This window comes from Drosophila novamexicana, unplaced genomic scaffold (assembly GCF_003285875.2).
Source record: "Drosophila novamexicana strain 15010-1031.04,08,12 unplaced genomic scaffold, DnovRS2.1 tig00000008-arrow-pilon, whole genome shotgun sequence".
Taxonomy (NCBI): Eukaryota; Metazoa; Arthropoda; class Insecta; order Diptera; family Drosophilidae; genus Drosophila; species Drosophila novamexicana.
In genome coordinates, this window is record NW_020824765.1 from 5,528,918 (window position 1) to 5,553,281 (window position 24,364).

Sequence of the window (24,364 nt, forward strand, 5' to 3'; positions counted from 1 at the left end):
ATTAATCTAGAGGGAAAACTATAAAGAAAAAGCCAAACTTCGTGGAAATCGGATGAGATTTGGTCGAGATATGGGGGTGGTAAATTTTGACCCATGTCTATATACGAATCTTGGGGTAAGATTTGGACATGAATTTCGACTAAAAAATCGGTGTTCAGATTTGAATGCCACATTAATCTAGAGGGAAAACCGTGAAGAAAAATCCTATATCATATATATATTCTATTTTAGAAGCTATATGTCAAGTTTGGTGACTCTAGCTTTTATAATTTACCAAAATTGCCCAAAAAACAGGATATCGATGTTGATTTTTATCGATTGCTTGGAAACGGAGTAAGTTATCGATTATCGGAAACAAACTCGATCTGCGCGGGAGCTAGGAGCATCTACATCTAAAATTTCAAGTCTCTAGCTCTTATAGATTCTGAGATCCTTGCGTTCATACATACGGACGGACGGACGGACGGACGGACAGACAGACGGACATGGCTAGATCGACTCAGCTATTTGTGCTGATCAAGAATATATATACTTTATGGGGTCGGAGTTGCTTCCTTCTGCCTGTTACATACATTTGGCTTTCGCACAAATACAATATACCCTTATACCCATTTTTAATGGGTTCAGGGTATAAAAACAATTCTGCTCATAATGTACTTTTCAAATTCAAGCATAGAATGCAAATAGATACTAATGTTGGAAGACATAAGAAAAAGAATTCTGCTTTTGATATACAAGCATCTTCTTTTCAAATTTGTGCTCTTTTGTCATTATTTTCTCCGAAATGAGCGTGTTCGATTCTTCACATAGTTACGAGCAATTGCTCAAATCTAGCATACTCTTCCTTTAGTCACTGGTTAGAGGGTATGGGAAACTGACCTCCCAGAACAACTGTTGCATCTGGGGCAGGAACGTGTTGACCTCGCTTGTAATCCGCGGCACATTCTGGCAATTTCCTCATACGTCAGCTTCGTTCAGTTTTCGCTTTCGTTTAGGCCGCACTTGCCGGGCTTCCCAATTGGCCCAAAGCCACCACAGTTGCATGCCCCACTAATTAGTTGCTGCCCATTGTTGCAAGCGTGCGGACGCCTGGAAGAATCGTAAACGGCAAAAGGCATCAACTGGCCCATTACACGCTAATTGGATCATTGACTTTTCAGTCGGAGGAAAAACTCGATTTTCCATAGCTAAAAATCGTATTTAATTGGTTTTATTCTGGATTTCGCCATGGCAGAGCCAGCCCAGCATGTAAATATGTCAACTAAAACATAAAGTAGCAACTATTTTTATAAAAAGTCAATACATTTGGATTAAAGTATCATATCTTATCAGCCAGTCATATTTTCGCCTGGTTTAACATAGGTTTCATAAGTGATTGAATAATCTGTTTTACTTCTGCTGAAATCTCTGCTGCGTCACGCTGAAATCGATCTAGTTTTGGGTACAATCATGACGACATAGCTCAGCAAAAGTCTTGATTTTCTACACAGCGTTTTTCAACACAGCTGACAAGTGTTGCCGGTCGCAAGCAGCTTATATGCTGCACAGTTTCATATTTTCCTAGCCCCCCAAAATATAAACAAAACCCTTAGTTTAGGTATATTCCTATAGAGTCTGGGTTTAATGAGACTTCAACTTTTTTATAGATTGCGGACAAGGAGGGCAATAACAGGCTCATTTCGGAGAGTACGCCGGACTTGAGTGCTCACAACATTGATGAGAATTACAATGCCGAAGCGTTGAGCACTACCTCCGGAAGTTCAATAGAGCCGCGCAGCGATTGCAGCCTGACGGACCATGAACTGGTACTCAATGCTAGTTGGGAGCTTTTCAAATCTCTTCATCTATAAATACCCCATCTTTTCAGACTGGCAAAGCCGAAGCACATGCTGGCTCACAGCTGGACGTGGAACGTGAGTCGGTCTTGAGCGACTATATAGCCGCTCACATGGTGCCGCTGCCGGATTTCTCAGCATCCGTTACCGAATCGGAGGATGGTGAGTACTCAACCTCAAAATCCAACCCTGCCATAAATATATCTTCCTATCACTTCCAGATGTTGTCTCGATGTCATCGAGCCTGGTCGGTGATGGCACCTGGGAGGACAATTGGCTGTTCAAGAAGAAGCGCAGCACCTTGCAGAGTTCGGCCACACCGAGCAGCATTGGCATGCTGGTGCCCGCGCCCAAGGAGAATATACGCGCTCAGATTGGCGATCGGACTGCCGACGAGGTTAGCGATCTGTCCGAAATGGGCTCCGACGCAGAGGAGACATCCCTGGATTTGCTGCGCTGCAATGAGCTCAATGATCGGCTCTTAAGCAAACACCTAATTGGTGGACAGAATACAAAACTAGTGCTTGACGAGCTGGTGGATCGCACAAGCTTGACCTCAAATACTTTGCCAGCGGAGCACGAGCCCGCTTTTACCGAGACCACAAATCCGCTCGTCCAACAGCCCACGGCGGCCACAGCGCCACAGTCAGAAGAACAGAAAACGTCTAACGTAATGGCGCCCCCGCCACCCATGATTTTTCAAGATGATGAAAATACTGAGGATCCCGCTCAGACACTGATCGCAGGTAACTGCACAAGTATTTTTCCCTTTTACAAATCCACAACTCATCCTTTAAGCTAACCACTTATATTCACTTAAACAATACATCCTGCCTTAAGCTTGTTTAGTTTGGGAGTTTTAGTCCCTTAGACCTTACCGTAGTTTTAGCGGATCCCACCTGTAATGAACCTCAGCGTATCTGTGCATAGTTTTGAAGCAGCGGCATTCAGCAGTCGTTATGTGTTACAGCAGCCCAATGTGATTCAGATGAACTCTGCGATCTCGAGGGCTTAACAGGCTTCGGGGACGTTGAATACCTAGATGACAGCAAGCTACATGAAAACATACCTTCGGTTATTGAAATACTAGCAGCCATTGCTCTGGGACCCATGCTCGCGGTTCCAGCATCTGAACAACCTCCTGTCATGACTGCAACAGAAATTCATACACTCAAGGAACTAAGTGATTTGGCTCTGGCTGAAATCAACGCTCGCACAATGGAGCTAGCTCAACACTCTCTGGACATTATTGAGGAAGAGTTCACGGAAGCACAATCCTCAGACCAAGTCGACAAATCTCAAACTGCTGAAGAAGAACACAAGCACAGGGCACCTGTTAATGCGAGTGAGATTCCATCTTCCGCTACCGAAGAAATATCTCAACCTAAGGAGGAAAATGTTGAAATTGTAGGACAAACGGAACTCGCTCCTAATGAACAGCCTATATCTGGAGAAACACACACAGCAGCACCATTAATTGATGATATTGCTTGTGCTGGGATTAATTCAGAAACAAAACTTGTTCCTCAGGAAGATCTGGCACAATTAGTTACTCAAGCAGAAGTAATTGTAGAGCCACAGACTGCTGCACCAGCACCAACTATAACACAAGCTGTTGAAGAAGTTACCCTAATTGCCGCAGCCACAGAAGCACCAACGCAACAACTTGAAGAATCAAGTCCTCTAGCAGAAGCAACTGTAGCTCCCGAAGAAGCTTCAGCGCCTTTAGCTGAGATAGTTACTCTAGATGCTCCCGAAGAAGTTCCTACGTTAACAGGAGAAACTGCTGCTCCTGTAGAAATTCCAGAGCCAGTAATTGAGCTATTTACTCCTGCAGAAAAACCTGTTACGTCTGAAGCGCCAGCAGATGTGACAGCTTCTTCCACAGAAGAATCTTCTATTCCCGGGGAAGTTCCTACACCAGCAGCTAAGAAAGTTGATCCGTCTGAAGTAACTGCTGCTCCCGACGAAGTTCCACTGCCAACAGTTGAGATAGTTTATCCAGCAGAAGTAACTGCTCCCGAGGAATTCTCAGCGTCAGCAGCTGAGATAGTTATTCCCGTAGAAGTAACTGCTGCTCCCGAAGAGTTTCCAATGCCAGCAGCAGAGATAGTTACTCTAGCAGAAGTAACTGCTTCCGAGGAATTTCCAGCGGCAGCAGATGAGATAGTTAATCCAGCAGAAGTAACTGCTGCTTCCGAGGAAACTCAAGTGCCAGCAGATAAGATAGTTACTCCAGCAGAACTAACTGTTTCCGAGGAATCTCAAGTGCCAGCAGATAAGATAGTTACTCCAGCAGAACTAGCTGTTTCCGAGGAATCTCCAGCGCCATCAGCAGATGCAGTTACTTTAGCAGGAGTAACTGCTGCGCCCGAGGAAGTTCCAGTGCCAGCAGCTGAGATAGTTACTCTAGCAGAAGTAACTGCTGCGCCCGAAGAAGTTCCAGTGCCAGCTGAAGTACCTGCTTCCGAGGAATTTCCAGCGGCAGCAGATGAGATAGTTAATCCAGCAGAAGTAACTGCTGCTTCCGAGGAAACTCAAGTGCCAGCAGATAAGATAGTTACTCCAGCAGAACTAACTGTTTCCGAGGAATCTCAAGTGCCAGCAGATAAGATAGTTACTCCAGCAGAACTAGCTGTTTCCGAGGAATCTCCAGCGCCATCAGCAGATTCAGTTACTTTAGCAGAAGTAACTGCTGCGCCCGAGGAAGTTCCAGTGCCAGCAGCTGAGATAGTTACTCCGGCAGAAGTAACTGCTTCCGAGGTATCTCCAGCGCCAGCAGTTGAGATAGTTACTGCAGCAGAAGTAACTGCTTCCGAGGAATCTTCAGCGCCAGCAGTTGAGATTGTTACTCCAGCAGAAGTAACTGATGCTCCCGAGGAAGTTCCAGTGCCAGCAGCTAAGATAGTTACTCCGGCAGAAGTAACTGCTTCCGAGGAATCTCCAGCGCCAGCAGCAGATACAGTTACTCTAGCAGAAGCAACTGCTGCTTCCGTGGATGTTCCAGTGCCAGCAGCTGAGATAGTTACTCCGGCAGAAGTAACTGCTTCCGAGGTATCTCCAGCGCCAGCAGTTGAGATAGTTACTGCAGCAGAAGTAACTGCTTCCGAGGAATCTTCAGCGCCAGCAGTTGAGATTGTTACTCCAGCAGAAGTAACTGATGCTCCCGAGGAAGTTCCAGTGCCAGCAGCTAAGATAGTTACTCCGGCAGAAGTAACTGCTTCCGAGGAATCTCCAGCGCCAGCAGCAGATACAGTTACTCTAGCAGAAGCAACTGCTGCTTCCGTGGATGTTCCAGTGCCAGCAGCTGAGATAGTTACTCCGGCAGAAGTAACTGCTTCCGAGGTATCTCCAGCGCCAGCAGTTGAGATAGTTACTCCAGCAGAAGTAACTGCTGCTCCCGAGGAAGTTCCAGTGCCAGCAGATGAGATAGCTAATCCAGCAGAAGAACCTGCTGCTTCAGAGGAAGTTTCAGTGCCAGCAGCTGAGATAGTTACTCCGGCAGAAGTAACTGCTGCTCCCGAGGAAGTTCCACTGCCAACAGTTGAGATAGTTTCGCCAGCAGAAGGAACTGCTGCTCCCGAGGAAGTTCCAGTGCCAGCAGCTAAGATAGTTACTGCAGCAGAAGTAACTGCTTCCGAGGAATCTTCAGCGCCAGCAGTTGAGATAGTTACTCCAGCAGAAGTAACTGCTGCTCCCGAGGAAGTTCCAGTGCCAGCAGCTAAGATGGTTACTCCGGCAGAAGTAACTGCTCCCGAGGAAGTACCAGTGCCAACAACTGAGATAGTTACTCCGGCAGAAGTAACTGCGTCTGAGGAAGTTCCATCGCCAGCAGTTGAGATAATTACTCCGGCAGAAGTAACTGCTGCTCCCGAGGAAGTTCCAGCGCCAGCCGTTGAGATAATTACTCCGGCAGAAGTAACTGCTGCGCCCGAAGAAGTTCCAGCGCCAGCAGTTGAGATAATTACTCCGGCAGAAGTAACTGCTGCTCCCGACGAAGTTCCACTGCCAACAGTTGAGATAGTTTCGCCAGCAGAAGGAACTGCTGCTCCCGAGGAAGTTCCAGCGCCAGCAGATGAGATAGTTACTCCAGCAGAAGAACCTGCTGCTTCAGAGGAAGTTTTAGTGCCAGCAGCTGAGATTGTTACTCTGGCAGAAGTAACTGCGTCTGAGGAAGTTCCAGCGCCAGCAGTTGAGATAATTACTCCGGCAGAAGTAACTGCTGCTCCCGAGGAATCTTCAGCGCCAGCAGTTGAGATAGTTACTCCAGTAGAAGTAACTGCTGCTCCCGAGGAAGTCCCAGTGCCAGCAGTTGAGGTAGTTACTCCAGCAGAAGGAAATGTTGCTGCCGAGGTCGATCCTGCACCAGCAGAAGAACCTGCTGCTCAAGCGACAGCATCTGAGATAGTTATTTTAGCAGAAGTTAATGCTGCTTCCGAGGAATCTTCAGCGCCACCAGCTGAAATTGATACTTCCACCAGAGTAACTAATGCTCATGAGGAAGCTCCAGTAACAGGAGAGAAAGTTATTGCTGCTGCTGGAGCAGTAACTACAGCTTCCGAGGAAGTTCCAATTTTAGCAGTAGAGGAGGTTGCTCGTTCTGAGGTTACATCACTTTCACAGGCTGTTCGCGAGGACGGTCGAGTCCCAGCAAATAACGAGGCTGCTAGGGTTGAACATTCATTGGAGCCACAAGTTGAACCCAAGAAGGCTGCTGTCGAGGAAGCTTCAGCAGCAGCCCCTCAAGCCCTTTTAGAGGACGCTTCAGTGTCAATCATTAAAATGGAAGCTTCACTATCAGCGAATGAAGAGGTTACTTCTACTGAGCCACAAGTTGCTACCAGTGAACCACACGATACACCTGAGGAAGTTCCAGAGCCAAAAACAGCACACGAGGAAGTGCCAGCTCAACCAATTGAGAATGTTGCTTCTACTGAGATTACACCAGCACTCCAAGTTGATTCAGGGACGTCTCCAGCACCAGCAATTGAGGAGGTTGCTAGTACTGAACCACAACCTGCTTCCGAGGAAGGTCCAGGTGTTGAGGAGATTTCTAATGCTGAGATTGCACCAAAGCGACTAGCTAGTTCCCAGGAAGTTACAGAGCCAGTGGTCAATGAGGTTGCTTCTACTGAACTAAACGATACACCTGAGGAAGCTCCAACGCCAGCAACTGAGCAGGTTGCCCTTACTGAGATGATTCTCGATAAGGCTCCAGCACCAGCCATTGAGGAGGTTGTTAGTACTGACCCACAACCTGCTCCCGAAGAAGATCCAGCACTAAAAATTGAGGAGGTTGAAAATGCTGGAATAAACCAAGGGGCAAAAGTTGATCCCAAGGAGGCTACAGCGCCCAAAATTGGGGAGGTTGTACTGGAGCCACAACCTGCGAAAGATTCAACACAAGCAATTAAGGACGTTGGTTGTATTGAGATTACAACAGATCTAAAAGTTGATCCCGAGAAGGCTCCAACATCAGCGATTGAGGTGGTTGCTAGTACCTATCCTCAGACTACCCTTGAGAAAGTTTCAGCACCAACATCTGAGGAGGTTGGAAGTGCTGAGATAACACAAGGTCCCCAAGTTTATCCCGAGGAGGCTCTAGCATCAGCAATTAAAGAGGTTGCTATTACTGATCCTCAGACTACCCTCGAGGAAGCTTCAGCACCAACAATTGAGGAGGTTGTTAGTTCTGAGCCACAAGCTGCTTCCGAGGAAGATTCAGAAGTTGAAGAGAATCCAACTGCTGACATTGCAACAGAGCGACTTGCTACTTCGCAGGAAGTTCCAGCACCAGTAGTCAAGGAGGTTGTTTTTACTGAACCACACGATAAACCTAAGGAAGCTCCAGCATCAACAATTGAGGATATTGCTAGTACTGAGCCACAACTTACTCCCGGCGAAGATCCAGCACCAACAATTGAGGAGGTTGGAAGTGCTGAGATAACACAAGAGCCACAAGTTGATTCCGAGGAGGCTCCAGCGCCAGCAATTGAGGAGATTGCTTGTATTGAGATTATTCCAGAACTAAAAGTGGATTCTGAGGAGACTGCAGCACCAGAAATTGGGGATGTTGCTAGTAATGAGCCACAAGCTGCAGCAGCAGTTGCGGACGTTCCTTGTGCTGAGATTGTACCAAAGCGACTGGCTACGCCCCAGGAAGTTCCAGCGCCAGAAGTCAAGGAGGTTGCTTCAACACCAGCAATTGAGGAGGTTCCTAGGACTGAAATAATTCTCGACGAGGCTCCAGCCCCAGTAGCTGAGGAGGTTGCTAGTGCGGAGCTTCAGACTGCCCTCAAAGAAGTTTCAACCCTAACAGTTGAGGAGGTTCTTAGTGCTGAGATTGCACCAGAGCGCCAGGCTACTCCCCAGGAGGCTCCAGCGCCAAAAGGTTACGAGGTTGATTGTACTCAGCCACAGATTACTTGCGATCAAGCTCCAGCAATAGCAATTGAGGAGGTTGCTAGAGCTGAAGCTACATCCGAATCACACCAGGAGGCTACTCCGCCAATAGTTGAGGAGGTTTCTAGTGGTGAGCCCCAGGCTGCTCTCGAGGATGCTGCAATATCAGCAAGTGAGGAGGTTGCTAGTACTGAGACTATTCAAGAGCCTCAAGTTGTTCCCGGGGAAGCTCAAGAACCAGAAATCAAGGAAGTTTCTTTAGTAGGAAATAAATCTGAGTTACCGGATGCTCCCGAGGAAGATATGGTGGGAATTGAGAAGGTTGCCAGTGCTGAAATTATACTAGAGCCGAAGGAGGAGGCTCCAGTACTTGGAGAAGTTCCTCCAGCAGGAGCTAGTACAAAACCGCAGGCTGATCCTAAGGAAGGCGGTTTCGAGGAGATTTCCGCTGTGCCACAAGTCGCCAGCGAAGAAGCAGTTGCAACAATTGCAACAGATAAATTAATATTAGAGGCCGGTGATGAAACTCAAGCTGATCTGTTGACAAGTGAATCTGTTAAGAGCGATAATTGCGCTCTAGGTAAAACGTCTCAAAAGTGCCTGCGAAGACAGCCGAATATCCCAGACACAACACCGAGCGATGGAGACTCAGCTGCGAGACCTGTGAACCTCTTAGGGACCATTTGCAAGATTTACCTTCAAGACAAACGACTGTTGGCCACAATCCAAAGACGACGCCAACGCGCCCTAATTATGCACAAATACCTGAGTTCCTTTGATAGTTTCGATGAGCCGCCAGATGCTGTAGAATACGAAGCACATCCCAGTCTGTTTGACGAGCTCCATTCGTATCAGCCCGTTAGCTTAGATTTGAATATAGAGATTAATGAACCCGAAGCAGCAGGGCAAAATGTAGATTATAGTATTAGCCATAAGGACGGGTCGAAGGAAGACTTTCATGTAGATTTAGACAACTATCACACAGATATTGCCAGCCAAACATCACTTGATATTGCCGAGCATGATGATGAGTACTTCATTGTCGGCAGCTTGACAGAGATTGGCTTTAACTTTATTAACCACGTTCTTTTCTCAGATCAACTGAGCTCAGACTCAAATCACAGCAATGAGAGCGCGCCGTCCACCTCGCTCGAGACCTTTGACGGCAACGGCGACGGCGACGTCGACTCAGTGTACAATTATGATAGTTATCCAGATGAGGCAGTCTCTAATAGCACGCAGACGAATGCAACCACAAATACTAACAAAAATACTAACAATAATACTAACATAAATACCACAACACGAACACGGCCAAATGGTAAATTAACAAATGGTTCACTAAGATGGTCGAGCAAGTCGGGCCACGTTCTCACATTGAATGGTGGCCAGCAAAATGCCGATGATAATAATAATGATGTTGATATTGATCATGATCATGATCATGATGATGATGATGATGTTGTACTGTTGCGGCGCTTCGCCCCAGGTAACACGCACTTATGGCCACCAACACAGTCATCACTCGGTGTTTGTTGTCTCCCACTTTTTTGTCGCCCACCTTTGCTTTCTTGTGTTTCCGTTTCCGTATCTGTTCTGCTTTCCTCTTAGACTGGCTAACATGTTGCTTGAGTCTAGCTTGAACTTTACCTATTATTTTTAGTGCTATTAAATATTAACTTAAACCACTTGCAGGCTCCATTGCGGAACGTGAGGTCAGGAAGTGGTCGAATGCCGTCGAAATGCCCAACAATCCGTATGCGCCGGAGGCGCTGAAGCAGCGCATCAGCGGCACACAGGAACGCTTCATGGATGTGCCGAACATAAGTGCATGTGCCGAGCAAAAGGCGCTGGCTCTGATGAGGGGCTCGGATGAGGAGCCCGCCAGCCGCGTCGAGGACTACAAGCGGTTAGTGCTCCTGGAGCTCAGTCTCGACTATCGTATCAAACTCCAAACTCCTTCTTGCAGCTACAGTCGCGACTATTACATCAACAATGCGCCTCAGGTGACCACGCCTACTAGCGCAAGGGCGGCTTCAGTGGCGTGCAGCAGCACGGAGGAGCCAGCGTCGGCACAGACGGATGAGGACATTGTCATCAATGAGGTAATTCAACCGCATGGCAACCGCATTTCAAGTAGCGCTCAAAGTAACCACGCTGACCTCCTCACACATTGGACGCTGTCGACGCCCGTGCGACGCAGCAGCTCGCTAAAGTTCATTAACAAACGTACTTGCCCCACATTAACATTGCCCGGCGGCTACGAGCGTCCCTCGACGTCGGCGTCGCACTATCGCGACTCCAGCTTAGGCCTAGAACCGGACGGAGATGACTTTGACGTACGTTCGCAGCGCTCGTGGCGCAGCAGCACGGGGCAACACTTTGGCAGCACGCTGCCCAAACGCCATACGCAATCCTCGCTGAGCCTGCACAGCAACGGAAGCGGCGTGTCCTTTGGCTCGTCCGCCTCGAAGCGGCATTCGGTGGGTCCCTCGGCTGCGGTGCTCACGCAGTTCGAGAAACAGCTGCTGCACAAAGACCTCAAACGCAACAGTTTTCGTGCTGTGTCCGCCACCTCCAAGGATTTCGTAATGAATCCTTTGTACGAGAGCGAAATGCAGACAAAGCCCAGCCTGGACGATCAGGACTCGGGCGTGGACAGCTGTTTGAACGGCTTCAGCGGGGCTGATGCCAAGCACAGCCATAATAGTCTGCTTTTCTAGGGGAAGTGTGTGCGCGTCAAGAAAACGGGAGGAGGGTCGATTTATTTGGGGGGGTAATTGGGCTTTTTTTTCGGGATCCTCTGTGTAGTAGTTGTAGCATTTAGGTGTAGTCTCTGCCAAAATATTAGTCAGCCAAGTTAAAACACTAGTCAGTAAAGGCAACAAGCACACACGCACACCCACACACACATCCACACCAACACACACACACACACTCACATAGAATCTCCAGCATGGTTAGGCTTTAAGGCAGGCAGTGCCATCTGCTCCAAGAAATTGTAAATTTCCAAAAAAATATCCCAAAATACTAGCGCACCTCAAGTTGCACCACAAACAATTTGCATATTCATACTTTCTCCCGAGAATGTTGAGCTAGAGTTCTTTCCACCTAATTGTAAAAAACAACAAATAAATAATAATTGAAATGCCAATTGCCTAATTATTAATGCTAATGCGCCCTAAAATATGCAGCATTCTCTTTTGTATGTTATAATTATGATTTTGTTGCTGTTAATTTTAAAACATAACTCTTGTATGCACTTTAGTTAATCCATACTTAATTAATTGCTAACTTCTTTTTATAAACAACCAATACAAATAAAGCCAAAAGTTAAACAACAAACCAATATTAAATGAAACAAATGTTTTTAGTAAAAACCTGAATTTTACCGGGGTGAGTACAACAATAATAGCAACTAACAATTGCTAAATAGTTCAATTATATAATTATTGTTTATGGCATTTTACTAACGGCATTTGTTTCACTTCTGTGCTAAACTTAGTTGCTTTTCAAAAAGTTATCTATTTGTAGCTGTAACTAAAGCAAATCCCTATTGCATGTTGCTGCTTGACCACTTGCCACACACATTTACCACATCCGCAAATATACATCACATTCTATATGCCACATTCTATACAACACATTCTATACATCAGCCCAGACATAAACGAGTATTCTGCTTAAAGTTCAAATACGCACAAAAAATGTTGTGCACCCAAGTTTTAGAAACTCTCCATAAAATTTTATATAAATATTGTAATTCATTCTATAAATAACTTGATGTAAATGCAGCATTTTGAAAAATTTAGTAAGTAACTAATTAAATCGAATTTAAACTATAAGATTTGTAAAACAAGAAAGTTTTTTGAGATTAAGAAAAATTTGCGTTTTTTTTTGGCGATTTTTCAAAATTTTTGAATAACAATTTTTTTTGCATTTGAACTTTAAACAGCTCGACAAAGCTTGTGCCAAATAATATATTGTACCTAAACAATTCTTCTTTCCATATTTAAATCTAAACTATCGAAACCTAAACTAACAAACATGCATAAAATGTACCTAAACAACGACAACAACAACGACACACACAACTACAAAAAAAAACACAATGAACACCAAACAAACAAATAAAATGTTTTATCAAAAGGCGAAAATAGCATGCAAAACTGCAGTCGAGCAAACTCAGGAACAGCTCGTCGAGATGCCGGATGACAAGTGTATTTACACAGCTTTGCCAGCTCAGGTGCTGGAAGATGGATGCAACGCCAGTCTGGAGACCCAATCGAATCAATCCCTGCAAACGACCAGCGATGACTCGGACACAGTGCGCGTTTATGATTTCAATAAGCAGGAGACGACCGTCATCAAGGCGCAGGAGCAGCCGCCCAGCACGTCTAGCACGTCATCTATGGAGTCTGCACTGAGTGCACCCTCCTCCTCCTCCTCCATAGATGCGTCGCGCAAACGTGAACGGCCCGTTGTGCTGCAATTTGGGCCCGCCGACGCGACGCCCAATGTCTGCGCCTCGCCCTCAATGACACCAACGCGCGGCTCCACGCCGCCAGCTTTTAGATTTCTACAGCCCAAGCGTCGTCTGATCGAACCAAGTCAAGTATTGTCCATAGACGACGATGATGAAATGGTAAGTTGCCAGCAAATAGTTGTTGGACAGCCCAATCACAGGTGTGTGTGTGTGTGTGTGTTTTTTTTAGCCTGAGCCAGCAGCCACGCCCACAGAGAAGCCAGCCGTTGAGGATGACGTGGTGCACGCCCTGCCCTCGGTGAAGGCGCTGGCTCAAGCCTTTTTGCTGACCAGCAAACGCACCCAGCCCGAGCGACGCTGGCGAGCCAAGGTAGGTCTATCTTGTATATAGCCCACTTTATGGATATTCCATGTATAAGTACGTTAGACTCTGCAACATGCCAAGTTGAGGGCACAAGCCGATGCGCCAGAGCAGCCCACCTCGCCACAACCGCGTAAGCATATGCTGCAGCACGCCGTCTCCATAGCCGAGGTGGCCGATGAATCCACAATTGCCTCCGATCTATCATCGCTGGAAACGTATGTATCTCGATCATTTTAATTGACTTTGCTTTAACATGTGCTCCAATTGTTCCAACAGAGATCCCTCTATGCAATCCGAAGAAAATGCAATCAATATACCCATCGCCTCGCCGGCGAGCCCTGTGCCCGTGCGCAGAGGCTTCCTTAGGAGCAATATTGCTTACTTTGAGAACTTAAAGTTTAAGTGAATATGAATGCAACTAAGTTACATTTGGCTGTGCGGCCATTGGCTGATATTCCACAATGAGGAATATGCACAATAATGGTGCGCAGCAGCATCCTGGATACCAAATCAAGACCAAATAATCATGTGCCATGGCCTCCATTTAAACGACAGACATAGTACCCATTCAGTGAAAAGTATTCTTCAAAGTACTTAACCTACAAGTTACGCCCAGTGTGCGCGAATAATTGTTTTTAGTTTGTATTTATTATAATTAAATAACTATATCCATGGATACTATTTATTTAAACTATTAACTATTTTATTTAGCGCTAAGATATGTATTTAGCTTTAAACCCCGCAAAAAACTTTTGAACTATCATAATGACCCGAACATCGATCGATATATATATATATATATATATATATATATATGTATCGGTAAATATATTCTTTCAGTGCTATAAATAGTGTTATATATGAATAAAAACTTATGATCAGTTATACTAATTATTGTTGTTTTACCACACTTAAAGTATTGGTTAGATGCCAATTAAGATTTGTTAAATTTAATTTTTAATTAAATTGAGACTTTCACATTAACACATTAATTATTTTTGTCAAGTCTATTATTTATATTGTACAAGTCACAATTGGTTCTTTATTTCTATGATAAATAATTATTATTTTATGTATGTAATCATTTTTTTAAAACATTATAAATTCTACGTCTCGCAGCTGCATTTTAAATGCGTTCCTCCGGAGCAATAAAGTGAGAGTTGTGTTTTTCGCCTATCATTAGCACACTTGGAATGATGATCACTTCAGCTATGAGGTGTGATTGTGATGCGGATGCTCCGCCAGATAAATGACATAGACGAGCGGTATAACAACACAGAGTGCGAGTATAAATATTAGCAGGCATATCCAGGACATGTCGCAATCCGAGCCAGACCAGTCAATTGCACGCAGCGAGGGACCCGGTATGGGACGCACAATTGGCGCATGCCTGTCCACCAGCATATCATCCAGCAAGGCCGCACTGTCGTCCAATGTCTGCTCCATGTTGGCTGCACATATACAAAACAAAATGCGGGTTTATATACATGAACAAAGACAGATGAATAGCTAGCAAGAAACAATACTCCAAAACTGGTGAATACTATATATTTTGGATCTTTTATTTACTTAAAGCCCAGCTGCAGCAGTTACAGTTTGAATTGGAGGCTCACAGCGCAGCAAAATAAAGAAATGAAGTATAAAACGTAGCTTAATTGTAGGTCATATAGCGAGGAGTGGCGCTGAACTTGGCGTAGCTCTTGATAACCTTGTTGACCGCCTCGAGGAAGTCCTTCTCGGTGGCCACCTTGCGGCGTGCACGTATGGCAAACATGCCTGCCTCAGTGCATACGGAGCGTATCTCAGCGCCTGTCGAGTTGGGACACAGACGTGCTAACAGATCGAAGCGAATGTCTCGCTCCACGGACATTGAGCGGGCGTGTATTTTAAAGATGTGCGAACGGCCATCCTGATCGGGCAGTCCGAACTCCACCTTACGGTCCAAGCGACCGGGACGCATAAGCGCAGGATCCAATGTGTCAGGTCGATTGGTGGCCATCAGCACCTTAATGTTGCCACGCGGATCGAAGCCATCTAGCTGATTGATCAGCTCCAGCATAGTACGCTGCACCTCGTTGTCGCCGCCAGCGCCGTCATCAAAGCGTGCACCGCCAATGGCATCGATTTCATCGAAGAATATCAGACAGGCCTTCTTGGAGCGGGCCATCTCGAATAGTTCACGCACCATGCGTGCACCCTCGCCCACGTACTTCTGCACCAGCTCCGAGCCGATGACACGAATAAAGCAGGCATCTGTGCGATTGGCCACCGCACGAGCACACAATGTCTTTCCCGTACCGGGCGGACCAAACAGGAGCACGCCCTTGGGCGGCTCAATGCCGAGATTAACAAACTTCTCGGGATGCAGCAGCGGTGTCTCTACCACCTCGCGCAACTTCTCAATCTGCTCCTTGCAGCCACCCACATCGCTGTAGGTAACATCTGGTTTGTCCTCGACTTGCATCATCGTGACAGTGGGATCAATTTTGGGTGGCAGCGGTATGTGAATCTGATACTTATTGCGATCAACGCCCACTCGCATGCCCTCTTCAATATCTGTGGGGGCGACAGAATCGGCCAGATCCACCACAAATTTGGCAAACTGTTTCACATTGATAATATACTTGGGATCATCGGAGTCTGCGTTGATAATCTTTGTGCAACGCGCCACCTGCAGCGGTTGCTCATTCTGCAGTATTTGCTTGTCGGCAGCCAAATCCCACAGGGCTGGCGGTGCCAAGCCCGTGTCGCTCTCCTTGATGCCTGTTAGCTCGTTTACTTGCTTAACGGCCTTTTGTATGTCCTCCTCGATGTTCTTTATGGACTTGTGGTACTGGCTCTGGCCGTACGTTTTAAGAAGTTCGATGTCGCCTTCGTCTAGAGACTTAATCTCTTTTTCCTCCTTCTCGTCATGCTTAACTTTGCGCTGATCATCTCCCAGATAGTCCGGCATCTTGTTTTAGTTCTTTAATAGCGAATTATTAACTAAATTTTGTGTCTTTCGCCAACGCTTGTGTTTTCTGGCAATTTTATTGACGAGTGTGGCCGTATTTTGAATGACTAAACAAATTGCTCGCTGCGCCCAACTTCACTGCTTATTTAACAGAACACTTAACAGAATTGCGCCTTACTGCACACAGGGTGACTCTAACGCACAAAGACTTTGCTTAGTTGGCCAGCTCTATCAGCTGTTAAGAGCTCGCATTGAAATTTCGAATATGATAACTCAATGCCAGCCACCTTACAAATTGAAAATAAATAATCAACTCACCCTCGTCGTCTGGGTAGCCATGAGCTCCTTCATAAAATTTACTGCCATCTCTCCGTGTTGAGGGCTGGCCTTCGCCAGCTACAGGACCGGAAGCATTCACAGCAGCCACCAGAAGTCGCTCATCCAGCATCATGCGTGCATCCTCCAGCGGATTGCGCTCGATGGCCGGCTCTAGGTCCACATTGTGCCTGGGACTGTTATTCCCGCTACGATGAACACTAGGCAGTGCATCGACGTCGCTGGCACCCAGCAGCACATTGTGCACTGTGACTGGAATGCGAATAATTCGACGTGCATGTATCTCATTATCGCGGTCAATCTTGTTCAGGCGCTTTATGTCCGCTACAGAGCAATGGAACCGCAGAGCCAGAGCTTGCAGTGTATCGCCCTCCTGTACTTTCACCTCCAGCGTGTTCTCAGAACGCGACACTTTTGTGTTTCCGTTGCTGGATCTGTTTGCCAACTGAACCAAATCCATAATCTCGCTGCTTTCATGGGCGGGCCTGAGGAATATATCGTCCATTGCGTCTTGCTGTCCGTTCTCCCAGTTGTACTGTTGTTGGCGCCTGAAATAAGAAGCGTTTCGATTATTCTCAAAGCAACAGTCGAGTTGGCGTTGACTTACACATTTCGACGCATTATATTTTGTTTGGCTCGGTTATAATTGAACGCGTCTCCGTTGGCGCTGAGCGTACTATCACTTGACTCACACACGGCAGACGATATTTTGTTCTTAATAACGCTCTCAAGAAACGTATACTTATTCACGTGAAATTTCGGAATAAAATAAACACAACAAGCCCACGTCTGACGAACTTGTGGACTTGAAACACCCTGTTTTCAATTCAAACAAAGAAGAAGAGCTTTTATTTAATTTGCGCTTACAAAGTTCTAACAAGAATATCTGCAAAGATGAACTTGGATCTTGATTGTATATTGAATTCGTTTTTGGTATGGCTCCTTGTAATTGGATTGACAGTTTTGTTTATTAAGTAAGTTTTATTAGTTCAATTCGAAAGTCAGGTAAGCAACTCTGGCTATGATACCCTGTACGTACACGCAATGAGCCTACATATTTAGCAGTAATTTCACACGAAACACACACGCCATATCACATAAATTCTACACTTACTTTAAACATTTAAAAACATAAATAAATTAATGCTCCTTTTTGTTTTTACAATTATGGGCAACAAGCATGCGCGCTATGCTTCCGTATGAACCATCAATTGGTCAAAGGGTATTTCAAGTGCGAACACCCTAAGCCATCGCGATCGCGTATTTATGCACAACATTACATAGTTTGTGGACTCGTGTTTTGTATTTATCCGAGTATAAAATGACGTTATTTGCGTTTCTCAAAAGCCGGCCAATATTCTGGGCAAGCGTGGCGGGCACCTCGGTGGGCTGCGCCTGTTTTATAAAGTAAGTCAGTTGCATTTGATTCAACAATTGGTAACAACGAAAATTTCCCGTTTGAAGAGACCTTATGCAAGGCGGCAAATTCACAAAAGAGACAGATGAAACGGACAAAGTTGTTATTGTTACCGGTTCGAACACGGGCATAGGCAAGGAGACGGTGCGGGAGCTGGCGCGAAGGGGAGCCACAGTTTATATGGCCTGTCGAGATATGAAAAAGTGCGAACAGGCACGAGAGGAGATTGTACTAGAGACCAAAAACAAATACGTTTACTGCCGCGAATGTGATCTGGCATCCATGGATTCCATACGTAACTTTGTGGCCACGTACGTTATCCCCTTGCATTCGAGCAATTGTTATACGATGGTTAAATCCTTGCAGCTTCAACCGGGAACAGGCTAATCTGCACATACTCATCAACAATGCCGGTGTCATGCGCTGTCCTCGTTCGTTGACAAAAGATGGGTTTGAGATGCAGCTGGGCGTCAATCACTTGGGACACTTTCTGCTTACAAATTTATTGCTAGACGTGCTGAAGGTATACTAGACTTAAGTACTAGACCAGAATAGTGTCGTCAACTTGTTGTCACATTTTAGAGATCGTGTCCCAGCCGCATCGTAAATGTGTCCAGTTTGGCGCATACGCGAGGTGAAATCAACACGGGAGATCTAAACAGTGAGAAGTCCTATGATGATGCAAAGGCCTACAGCCAGAGCAAATTGGCCAATATTCTATTTACACGCGAACTGGCCAGACGGTTGGAGGGAACTGGAGTAACAGTTAATGCCCTGCATCCCGGCATAGTGGACACTGAACTCTTTAGGCATATGGGCTTTTTTACCAACTTCTTTGCAGGGTACGTATACGAGTAGTTAATCTTGGGCTCAACTTGATAACCAGCTTGTATTGCAGTTTGTTCGTTCGGCCTCTGTTTTGGCCATTTGTTAAGACGGTCAGGAATGGGGCGCAGACGAGTCTGTATGTAGCGCTCGATCCGGAGTTGGAAAACGTAACTGGGAAATACTTTAGCGACTGCCATTTTCAGGAAGTAGCGCCTGCTGCGACTGATGCACAAACTGCCAAATGGCTTTGGGCTGTGAGCGAAAAATGGACGTGTGCACCAGTACTGGATATCAAGACTGAATAAAGTTATTCTCTAAAGAATAAGGATTATTTTGTGGTTATTTGTATAAATAAATGTGTACATATTTCAACATTAAATGCGTAAATATTCATGCGCTCATTATAGTTCTAGTAGGTTCGCACGCTTGATTTGATCACTGTCATCGTGAGTTTTCAGTCGAGCAACGAAATATGTGACTCATATCTAATATATGTATACTTAAACAGCTCGCAACAATTGACTCCGCTTCAGTTGATTTCGAGCGCTTGAACAGAAACATGTGTGCTTTCATTGATTGCCTTCTGTGCCCATGCTTAGTCTGGCCGGCTCTATTTGGCCTTGGTATTTATTTTCTTAGGTACAATTAGTGCTAATTGATAATATTAATATTCATGTGTATGCATTGCAATTCATCGGTTTCTCTGATCTTTCAGACAGTACATGCAGGGTGGCCAGTTCACGAAGGAAACTAATGAAACCGGCAAGGTGGTAATTGTCACCGGCTCGAATACGGGCATTGGCAAGGAGACGGTACTTGAGCTGGCTCGTCGAGGTGCCACTGTCTATATGGCCTGTCGGGATAAGGCCAGAACAGAAAAGGCACGTTTGGAAATTGTACAAGAAACGGGGAACAAAAATATATTCTTTCGCGAACTCGATTTGGCATCTCTGGAATCCATTCGCAATTTTGTTGCTGAGTAAGCGCTGCTTCACCTACTGCATAATATCCCATTTAATAACTTCTATTAAACTAGCTTCAAGAAGGAACAGGATAAACTGCACATTCTCATCAACAATGCGGGCGTTATGCGTTGCCCACACATGCTCACAAAGGATGGCTTCGAAATGCAGCTGGGCGTCAACCATATGGGTCACTTTTTGCTTACCAATTTGCTGCTGGATTTGCTAAAGGTAATCGATCTAAAACTATTGAGCTTCTATTGATTCTAGTTTCATTATAGAAAAGTGCGCCTAGCCGTATTGTCAACGTTTCCAGCTTGGCTCATACGCGTGGCACCATCAACATTGACGATCTGAACAGCGAGAAGTCCTATAACGAGGGCAACGCATACAGCCAGAGCAAGTTGGCGAATGTTTTGTTTACGCGGGAGCTGGCTAAACGATTGGAGGGCACGGGAGTGACCGTGAATGCTTTACATCCGGGTGTTGTAGACACAGAACTCGGTAGACATATGAAGATACTAAATAACACATTTGGACGGTTCGTATTTATAGTTGATAGCCAAATGTTGATATTACAACAAATTCGTCATATTTGCAGCTATGTTCTACGGAGTTTGTTGTGGCCTCTGCTCAAGACGCCCAAAAGCGGAGCACAAACTACCTTATATGCAGCTCTAGACCCGGAATTGAGTAATGTAACTGGCAAATACTTCAGCGATTGTGCTGAGAAGAAGGTTGCGCCCGCTGCGACCGATGATAAAATGGGCCAACTCCTTTGGGAGGAAAGCGAGAAATGGACTCACTCCAAGAAATTAGATTAGTGTTAAGACAATGAAATATTAAATTAAAAAATAACAGTCATTGGTGTATATATGTATGCGACATATGTCTAATCTAAATTTGTTATCACGCATTTTATTATTTATCAGTCGACTGATTGCAGCGTAACTTGATTATATATACCAGGTTGTGCCATGCCATAGCACAGTCTATTTTTGTACTCGGCGCCGTGGAGACCTCAAATAAATGTGGACGCTCAGTGATTACCTACTAAGCCCATTGATAGCTTGGCCGGCATCAATTGGCTTTGCGGTCTACTTTATCAGGTGGAACAGATGGCGACTGTTTTACGATAATATATACTATACTATAGGTCAAATTCTTTTAGGCAGTATATGCAGGGTGGCCAATTCAAAAAAGAAACCAATGAAACCGGCAAGATTGTGATTGTGACCGGCGCAAATACGGGCATTGGCAAGGAGACTGTCCGGGAGCTGGCCCGACGTGGCGCCACAGTTTATATGGCCTGTCGGGATAGGAATAGAGCTGAAGAGGCGCGTAAGCAAATTATAAGGGAGACTAATAACAAAAATGTTTTCTTTCTTGAACTGGACCTATCCTCGCTGTCGTCCGTGCGTAAATTTGTTGCAGAGTGAGTCGGAAACTGTTTGTAGTGTTGATTCTTAATATACATAGTTATTTAATATAAGCTTTAAGGCGGAACAGAATCAACTGCACGTTCTCATTAATAATGCCGGCATCTTTCGTGGGCCGCGACGTCTCACGGAGGACGGATTTGAGATGCAGCTGGGTGTCAACCACTTGGGCCACTTTCTGCTGACCATTTTACTGATAGATCTACTAAAGGTATAAAATGCGTTCAAATGAAAAACAGGCCAGCTAAGCTTTAATATTTGGTAGAAATCGGCTCCCAGTCGCATTGTAAATGTCTCCAGTCTGGCACACGCTATGGGCAAAATCAACGTGGATGATTTAAATGGCGAGAAGTCCTATGACGAGGGCAAGGCATATAGCCAGAGCAAATTGGCGAACGTCATGTTTACGCGAGAGCTGGCCAAACGCTTGGCTGGCACTGGAGTAACCGTAAATGCCCTACATCCCGGCGTAGTGGTTACGGAAATATTCAGAAACCTTCAGCTTGCACAGTCCAAATTTGTGATGTAAGTACGAGTCTAGTCAAGTGAATTGGAAATACCTTTCTCTATGTTCGCTGAATTATTTCTTAGCAACTTTATCAAGCCACTTTTCTGGCCGCTATTGAAAACGCCCAAGAGCGGGGCGCAGACCACATTGTATGCAGCACTAGATCCAGACTTGGATGACGTGACTGGACTGTACTTTAGCGACTGCAAGCCAAAGGAAGTAGCGGAGGCTGCCACGGATGAGAAGGTCATCAAGTTCTTGTGGAAGCTAAGCGAGAAATGGACAGGTGCGCCGAAAGTTTTTTGATCTAGAGCAAAGGCTTTTATTATACGTGATCAGATGCAGTGCTTGCTTAGATTAACATAATTGAGGGTAATACTAACCGCCCCACAAGCAATTTTTTAGTTATTAGTTACATAAATATATTTCACATAGCGTGATTAAAGCATGATTAATTAGTATCGATTTGCTTAAGCTAATTAGCTGTTTGTTGTGCTATTTCGCCAGCCTCGATGAAGATCCTTGAGTATAGAGCATGTGTAGTCGGATCCTTCTTGTCGGGAGTATTGGAAACGGTATTGACGTACGTGTACTGCATGTAGAAGCCGAGTGTCACCTTGTTGCCAGGCTCTAACTCAGCAGCTGGACTAAACTGAAGCCGTATCAAAACTTTGTTGCCCTTGCGCCAAACAATGAATTTGGGCTCCTCGATGGGCGCCTGAACATCCTCATCGAACTCCTTGGAATCATCGCGTTGGCTCAGCAGGAATGGGCTCTCCAGTGGCACAATCGATGCATTGGCCAATTCACGCACCTCGCGCTTCACTTCTCGAGTCGAGTTCTGACGCGCCAGAGTAACTCCCGTGGTCTTGAGTAGGGGAGACGAGGTAATCGCTTCCTCCTTGATTCTGCACGCCTGCTGAAAGGCATCCGTGTTGATTTGGGCGTCTTCTGGCACCGCCTCCAATATACTAATTGTCATATCGTACATGGTAGGATTGGCCAACTTCAGCAATATCGCATTACTTTGGCCGGGCTGCAGCGGCTGCTCGCAGCGCACCATAATAACCTCTGGAACGTGGTAGCTGGCGAAGAGCTGTATGCGATACTTGATAGATGTAGGATGATACTCCGGCTTGATAAGATTGTGCTCGCATTGACGGCAACGTAGCGAGCGCTTGATCCACAACGAACGTCGCTGTGGATACAGCTTGTTCACGGCCGTCGGCTGATCCGCTGGCTGGCTGTGCCGCTGCGCCACTGTTGTGATGTTGCGCAGATTTATGGGCTGCGTAAAGATGTCTTCCGGTAGAGGTTCAACCTCCGCACTGGCCTCGGCGGGCGCTATGTTGATGGGCTTCGTTTTAGGAACGCTTTTCTCAGTCCAGCCGATTTGGCGTCGTATCAGTGAGACTGTCAGACCCGTGCGATCGGTCAGACTGGGAAACTTATGCTGCTTGGGCGTTTTGCGGCGCAGAAACTCCTGTTTCTCCTGCTTCTCCTGCAGCACTACCGACTGATAGTACTCCATCAGCGTATTAAAGCGCGCCTGGTACAAGCATTCATTTTCCGGCCAGGTGCCGGTGGCCACGCCCTGATCGGGTATGCCCACATCACGTGTGGTCCAACGGCAGGACAGACACGACAAATAATACATTTTCTTTGTGGTGGGCATGGCCGAAGGCTTTGGGCTGGGCGCGGCCTCCGCCCCACTTTCCCCATCCTTGGACTCTTCAGGTTTGCGCACAACTGGAACGGTAGTGGCGCGCGCAGAGAGCGTGTGCTGGCAGCAAGGACAATCGAAGCAGTTGGCACAGCAGTTTTTCTTGTGTCTGGCCTCCGAGGATGGTATGTTCTCCAGGCAATTGGAGCAAAAGTGTGACTCAATCTCATGGCAGACGCAGAAACCGCATCTCAGCTTCGGACAGTGGCGGCAGAAGAACAGTTTATTAATTGGATTCAAAATGCCGCAGGAGCAAGCGTATTTAACAGGACTCGGTTGCATGAAACTCATCTTTCACTGAAAGAAAATTACTCTTTTTCTCAGACGCTAAAATTGCTAATGCTTCTTCCTCTTCTGCAAATGACGACAGCACAGCTGTCAGCTGTCTTAATATGGTCTGGCATTTTTTCATGTTGTTGCTTGCTTAACAGAATTCTGTTAACACCTAACAGATGTACTCCTCAATTAACAGAGCTGTATTTTGGCGGGTAATTCGAATTTGCCAAAATTTGCTAACGTGGCACAAATTTTAACGAAAGTGGGTAAAATTTACTGTTGTACGGTCCATCAAAGCAAAATACGCCGGCTGATGCTGTTTTCTTTTGGGAATGTGAATTCAGAAACGTCTCTATCATAGCCTTGCAGATTTTTGTAGGATCTATGAACTGACAATCAATGTGGGGTTACCTAAGGATCTATTAGAGTACACACATTACAAATTACTGATGCCAAATATAATATTAGATATCGTATAATTTCTGTAAAGAGTTGTGATATAAGTACGTCCCATGTTTGTCAAGTTTAATTAAAATGCTGAATACGAACTTTTAGTAACAATTATGAGTGCAGGTATGAGACTAAAGCCAATTTTTAAAAACTTAATCATATTTACCCAAGATTTCAAAATCTTTAATTTTTGAAAAAATATTTAATGGCAAGACGGTTAAATATATGAAGTGATTGCACGGGATATGATCATCAAATTTTTCTTTACAAAGAGAACCGGTTAACTTTTTACAGATGTTTTTTTTTTAGATTGTCAATATGTATATTAATTTAAAAGTATTTATTTATAGACTAGTTCAATAGTAAAACTACAAGCTAATAATCA

General features: G+C 45.5%; 6 protein-coding genes across 16 annotated transcripts in view; 3 read left to right on the top strand and 3 right to left on the bottom strand.

The window, feature by feature from the left end:
- LOC115764588 (titin) overlaps positions 1 to 13,928 on the top strand; it is a 39,192-nt gene extending 25,264 nt beyond the window's left edge. For 3 of the 7 annotated variants that reach the window (XM_030707743.1, XM_030707746.1, XM_030707751.1), the window contains 10 exons: positions 1,647 to 1,805; positions 1,868 to 1,997; positions 2,057 to 2,581; positions 2,806 to 8,817; positions 9,933 to 10,146; positions 10,207 to 10,342; positions 12,388 to 12,882; positions 12,953 to 13,093; positions 13,151 to 13,302; positions 13,364 to 13,928. In XM_030707743.1, the coding sequence (XP_030563603.1) occupies positions 1,647 to 1,805; positions 1,868 to 1,997; positions 2,057 to 2,581; positions 2,806 to 8,817; positions 9,933 to 10,146; positions 10,207 to 10,342; positions 12,388 to 12,882; positions 12,953 to 13,093; positions 13,151 to 13,302; positions 13,364 to 13,493 (8,094 nt within the window). In that variant the 3' untranslated portion in view covers positions 13,494 to 13,928. Of the gene's footprint in view, positions 1 to 1,646; positions 1,806 to 1,867; positions 1,998 to 2,056; positions 2,582 to 2,805; positions 8,818 to 9,333; positions 9,727 to 9,932; positions 10,147 to 10,206; positions 11,588 to 12,387; positions 12,883 to 12,952; positions 13,094 to 13,150; positions 13,303 to 13,363 lie in introns of those variants that run through there. The other 4 variants (XM_030707770.1, XM_030707779.1, XM_030707761.1 and 1 more) reach the window with 3 other exon arrangements.
- Positions 13,929 to 13,952: 24 nt separating this feature from the next.
- Positions 13,953 to 17,060, bottom strand: LOC115764680 (lysM and putative peptidoglycan-binding domain-containing protein 4). 2 transcript variants are annotated; one of them, XM_030707872.1, is made up of 3 exons: positions 16,984 to 17,060; positions 16,359 to 16,924; positions 13,953 to 14,538 (listed from the first exon to the last, which is right to left on the bottom strand). In XM_030707872.1, the coding sequence occupies exons 1-3, from the start codon at positions 16,995 to 16,997 to the stop codon at positions 14,297 to 14,299; spliced, it is 822 nt and encodes a 273-aa protein (XP_030563732.1). In that variant the 5' UTR covers positions 16,998 to 17,060; the 3' UTR covers positions 13,953 to 14,296. The 2 variants fall into 2 exon arrangements, with proteins under 2 accessions (XP_030563732.1, XP_030563740.1); XM_030707880.1 differs by lacking the exon at positions 13,953 to 14,538 and adding an exon at positions 16,177 to 16,234.
- On the bottom strand, positions 14,622 to 16,217 carry LOC115764639 (26S proteasome regulatory subunit 7). Its single transcript, XM_030707811.1, has one exon. The coding sequence runs from the start codon at positions 16,038 to 16,040 to the stop codon at positions 14,739 to 14,741; it is 1,302 nt and encodes a 433-aa protein (XP_030563671.1). The 5' UTR covers positions 16,041 to 16,217; the 3' UTR covers positions 14,622 to 14,738.
- A 201-nt stretch (positions 17,061 to 17,261) lies between the features above and the next one.
- LOC115764646 (retinol dehydrogenase 13-like) lies at positions 17,262 to 20,472 on the top strand. 4 transcript variants are annotated; one of them, XM_030707824.1, is made up of 6 exons: positions 17,272 to 17,350; positions 17,556 to 17,783; positions 17,841 to 18,104; positions 18,160 to 18,316; positions 18,376 to 18,635; positions 18,692 to 18,988. In XM_030707824.1, exons 2-6 carry the CDS (start codon positions 17,698 to 17,700, stop codon positions 18,924 to 18,926), a joined length of 1,002 nt encoding a protein of 333 aa, XP_030563684.1. In that variant the 5' UTR covers positions 17,272 to 17,350; positions 17,556 to 17,697; the 3' UTR covers positions 18,927 to 18,988. The 4 variants fall into 4 exon arrangements, with proteins under 4 accessions (XP_030563702.1, XP_030563709.1, XP_030563684.1 ...); XM_030707842.1 differs by lacking the exons at positions 17,556 to 17,783; positions 17,841 to 18,104; positions 18,160 to 18,316; positions 18,376 to 18,635; positions 18,692 to 18,988 and adding exons at positions 19,337 to 19,600; positions 19,658 to 19,814; positions 19,865 to 20,124; positions 20,185 to 20,472 and having other exon boundaries at positions 17,262 to 17,350; XM_030707849.1 differs by lacking the exon at positions 17,556 to 17,783 and having other exon boundaries at positions 17,262 to 17,350.
- Positions 20,473 to 20,578: 106 nt separating this feature from the next.
- LOC115764670 (retinol dehydrogenase 12-like) lies at positions 20,579 to 21,851 on the top strand. The gene is made up of 5 exons (XM_030707861.1): positions 20,579 to 20,692; positions 20,755 to 21,018; positions 21,077 to 21,233; positions 21,288 to 21,547; positions 21,614 to 21,851. The coding sequence occupies exons 1-5, from the start codon at positions 20,613 to 20,615 to the stop codon at positions 21,834 to 21,836; spliced, it is 984 nt and encodes a 327-aa protein (XP_030563721.1). The 5' UTR covers positions 20,579 to 20,612; the 3' UTR covers positions 21,837 to 21,851.
- On the bottom strand, positions 21,829 to 23,626 carry LOC115764629 (dynactin subunit 4). Its single transcript, XM_030707800.1, has one exon. The coding sequence runs from the start codon at positions 23,542 to 23,544 to the stop codon at positions 22,006 to 22,008; it is 1,539 nt and encodes a 512-aa protein (XP_030563660.1). The 5' UTR covers positions 23,545 to 23,626; the 3' UTR covers positions 21,829 to 22,005.
- Positions 23,627 to 24,364: the final 738 nt, after the last annotated feature.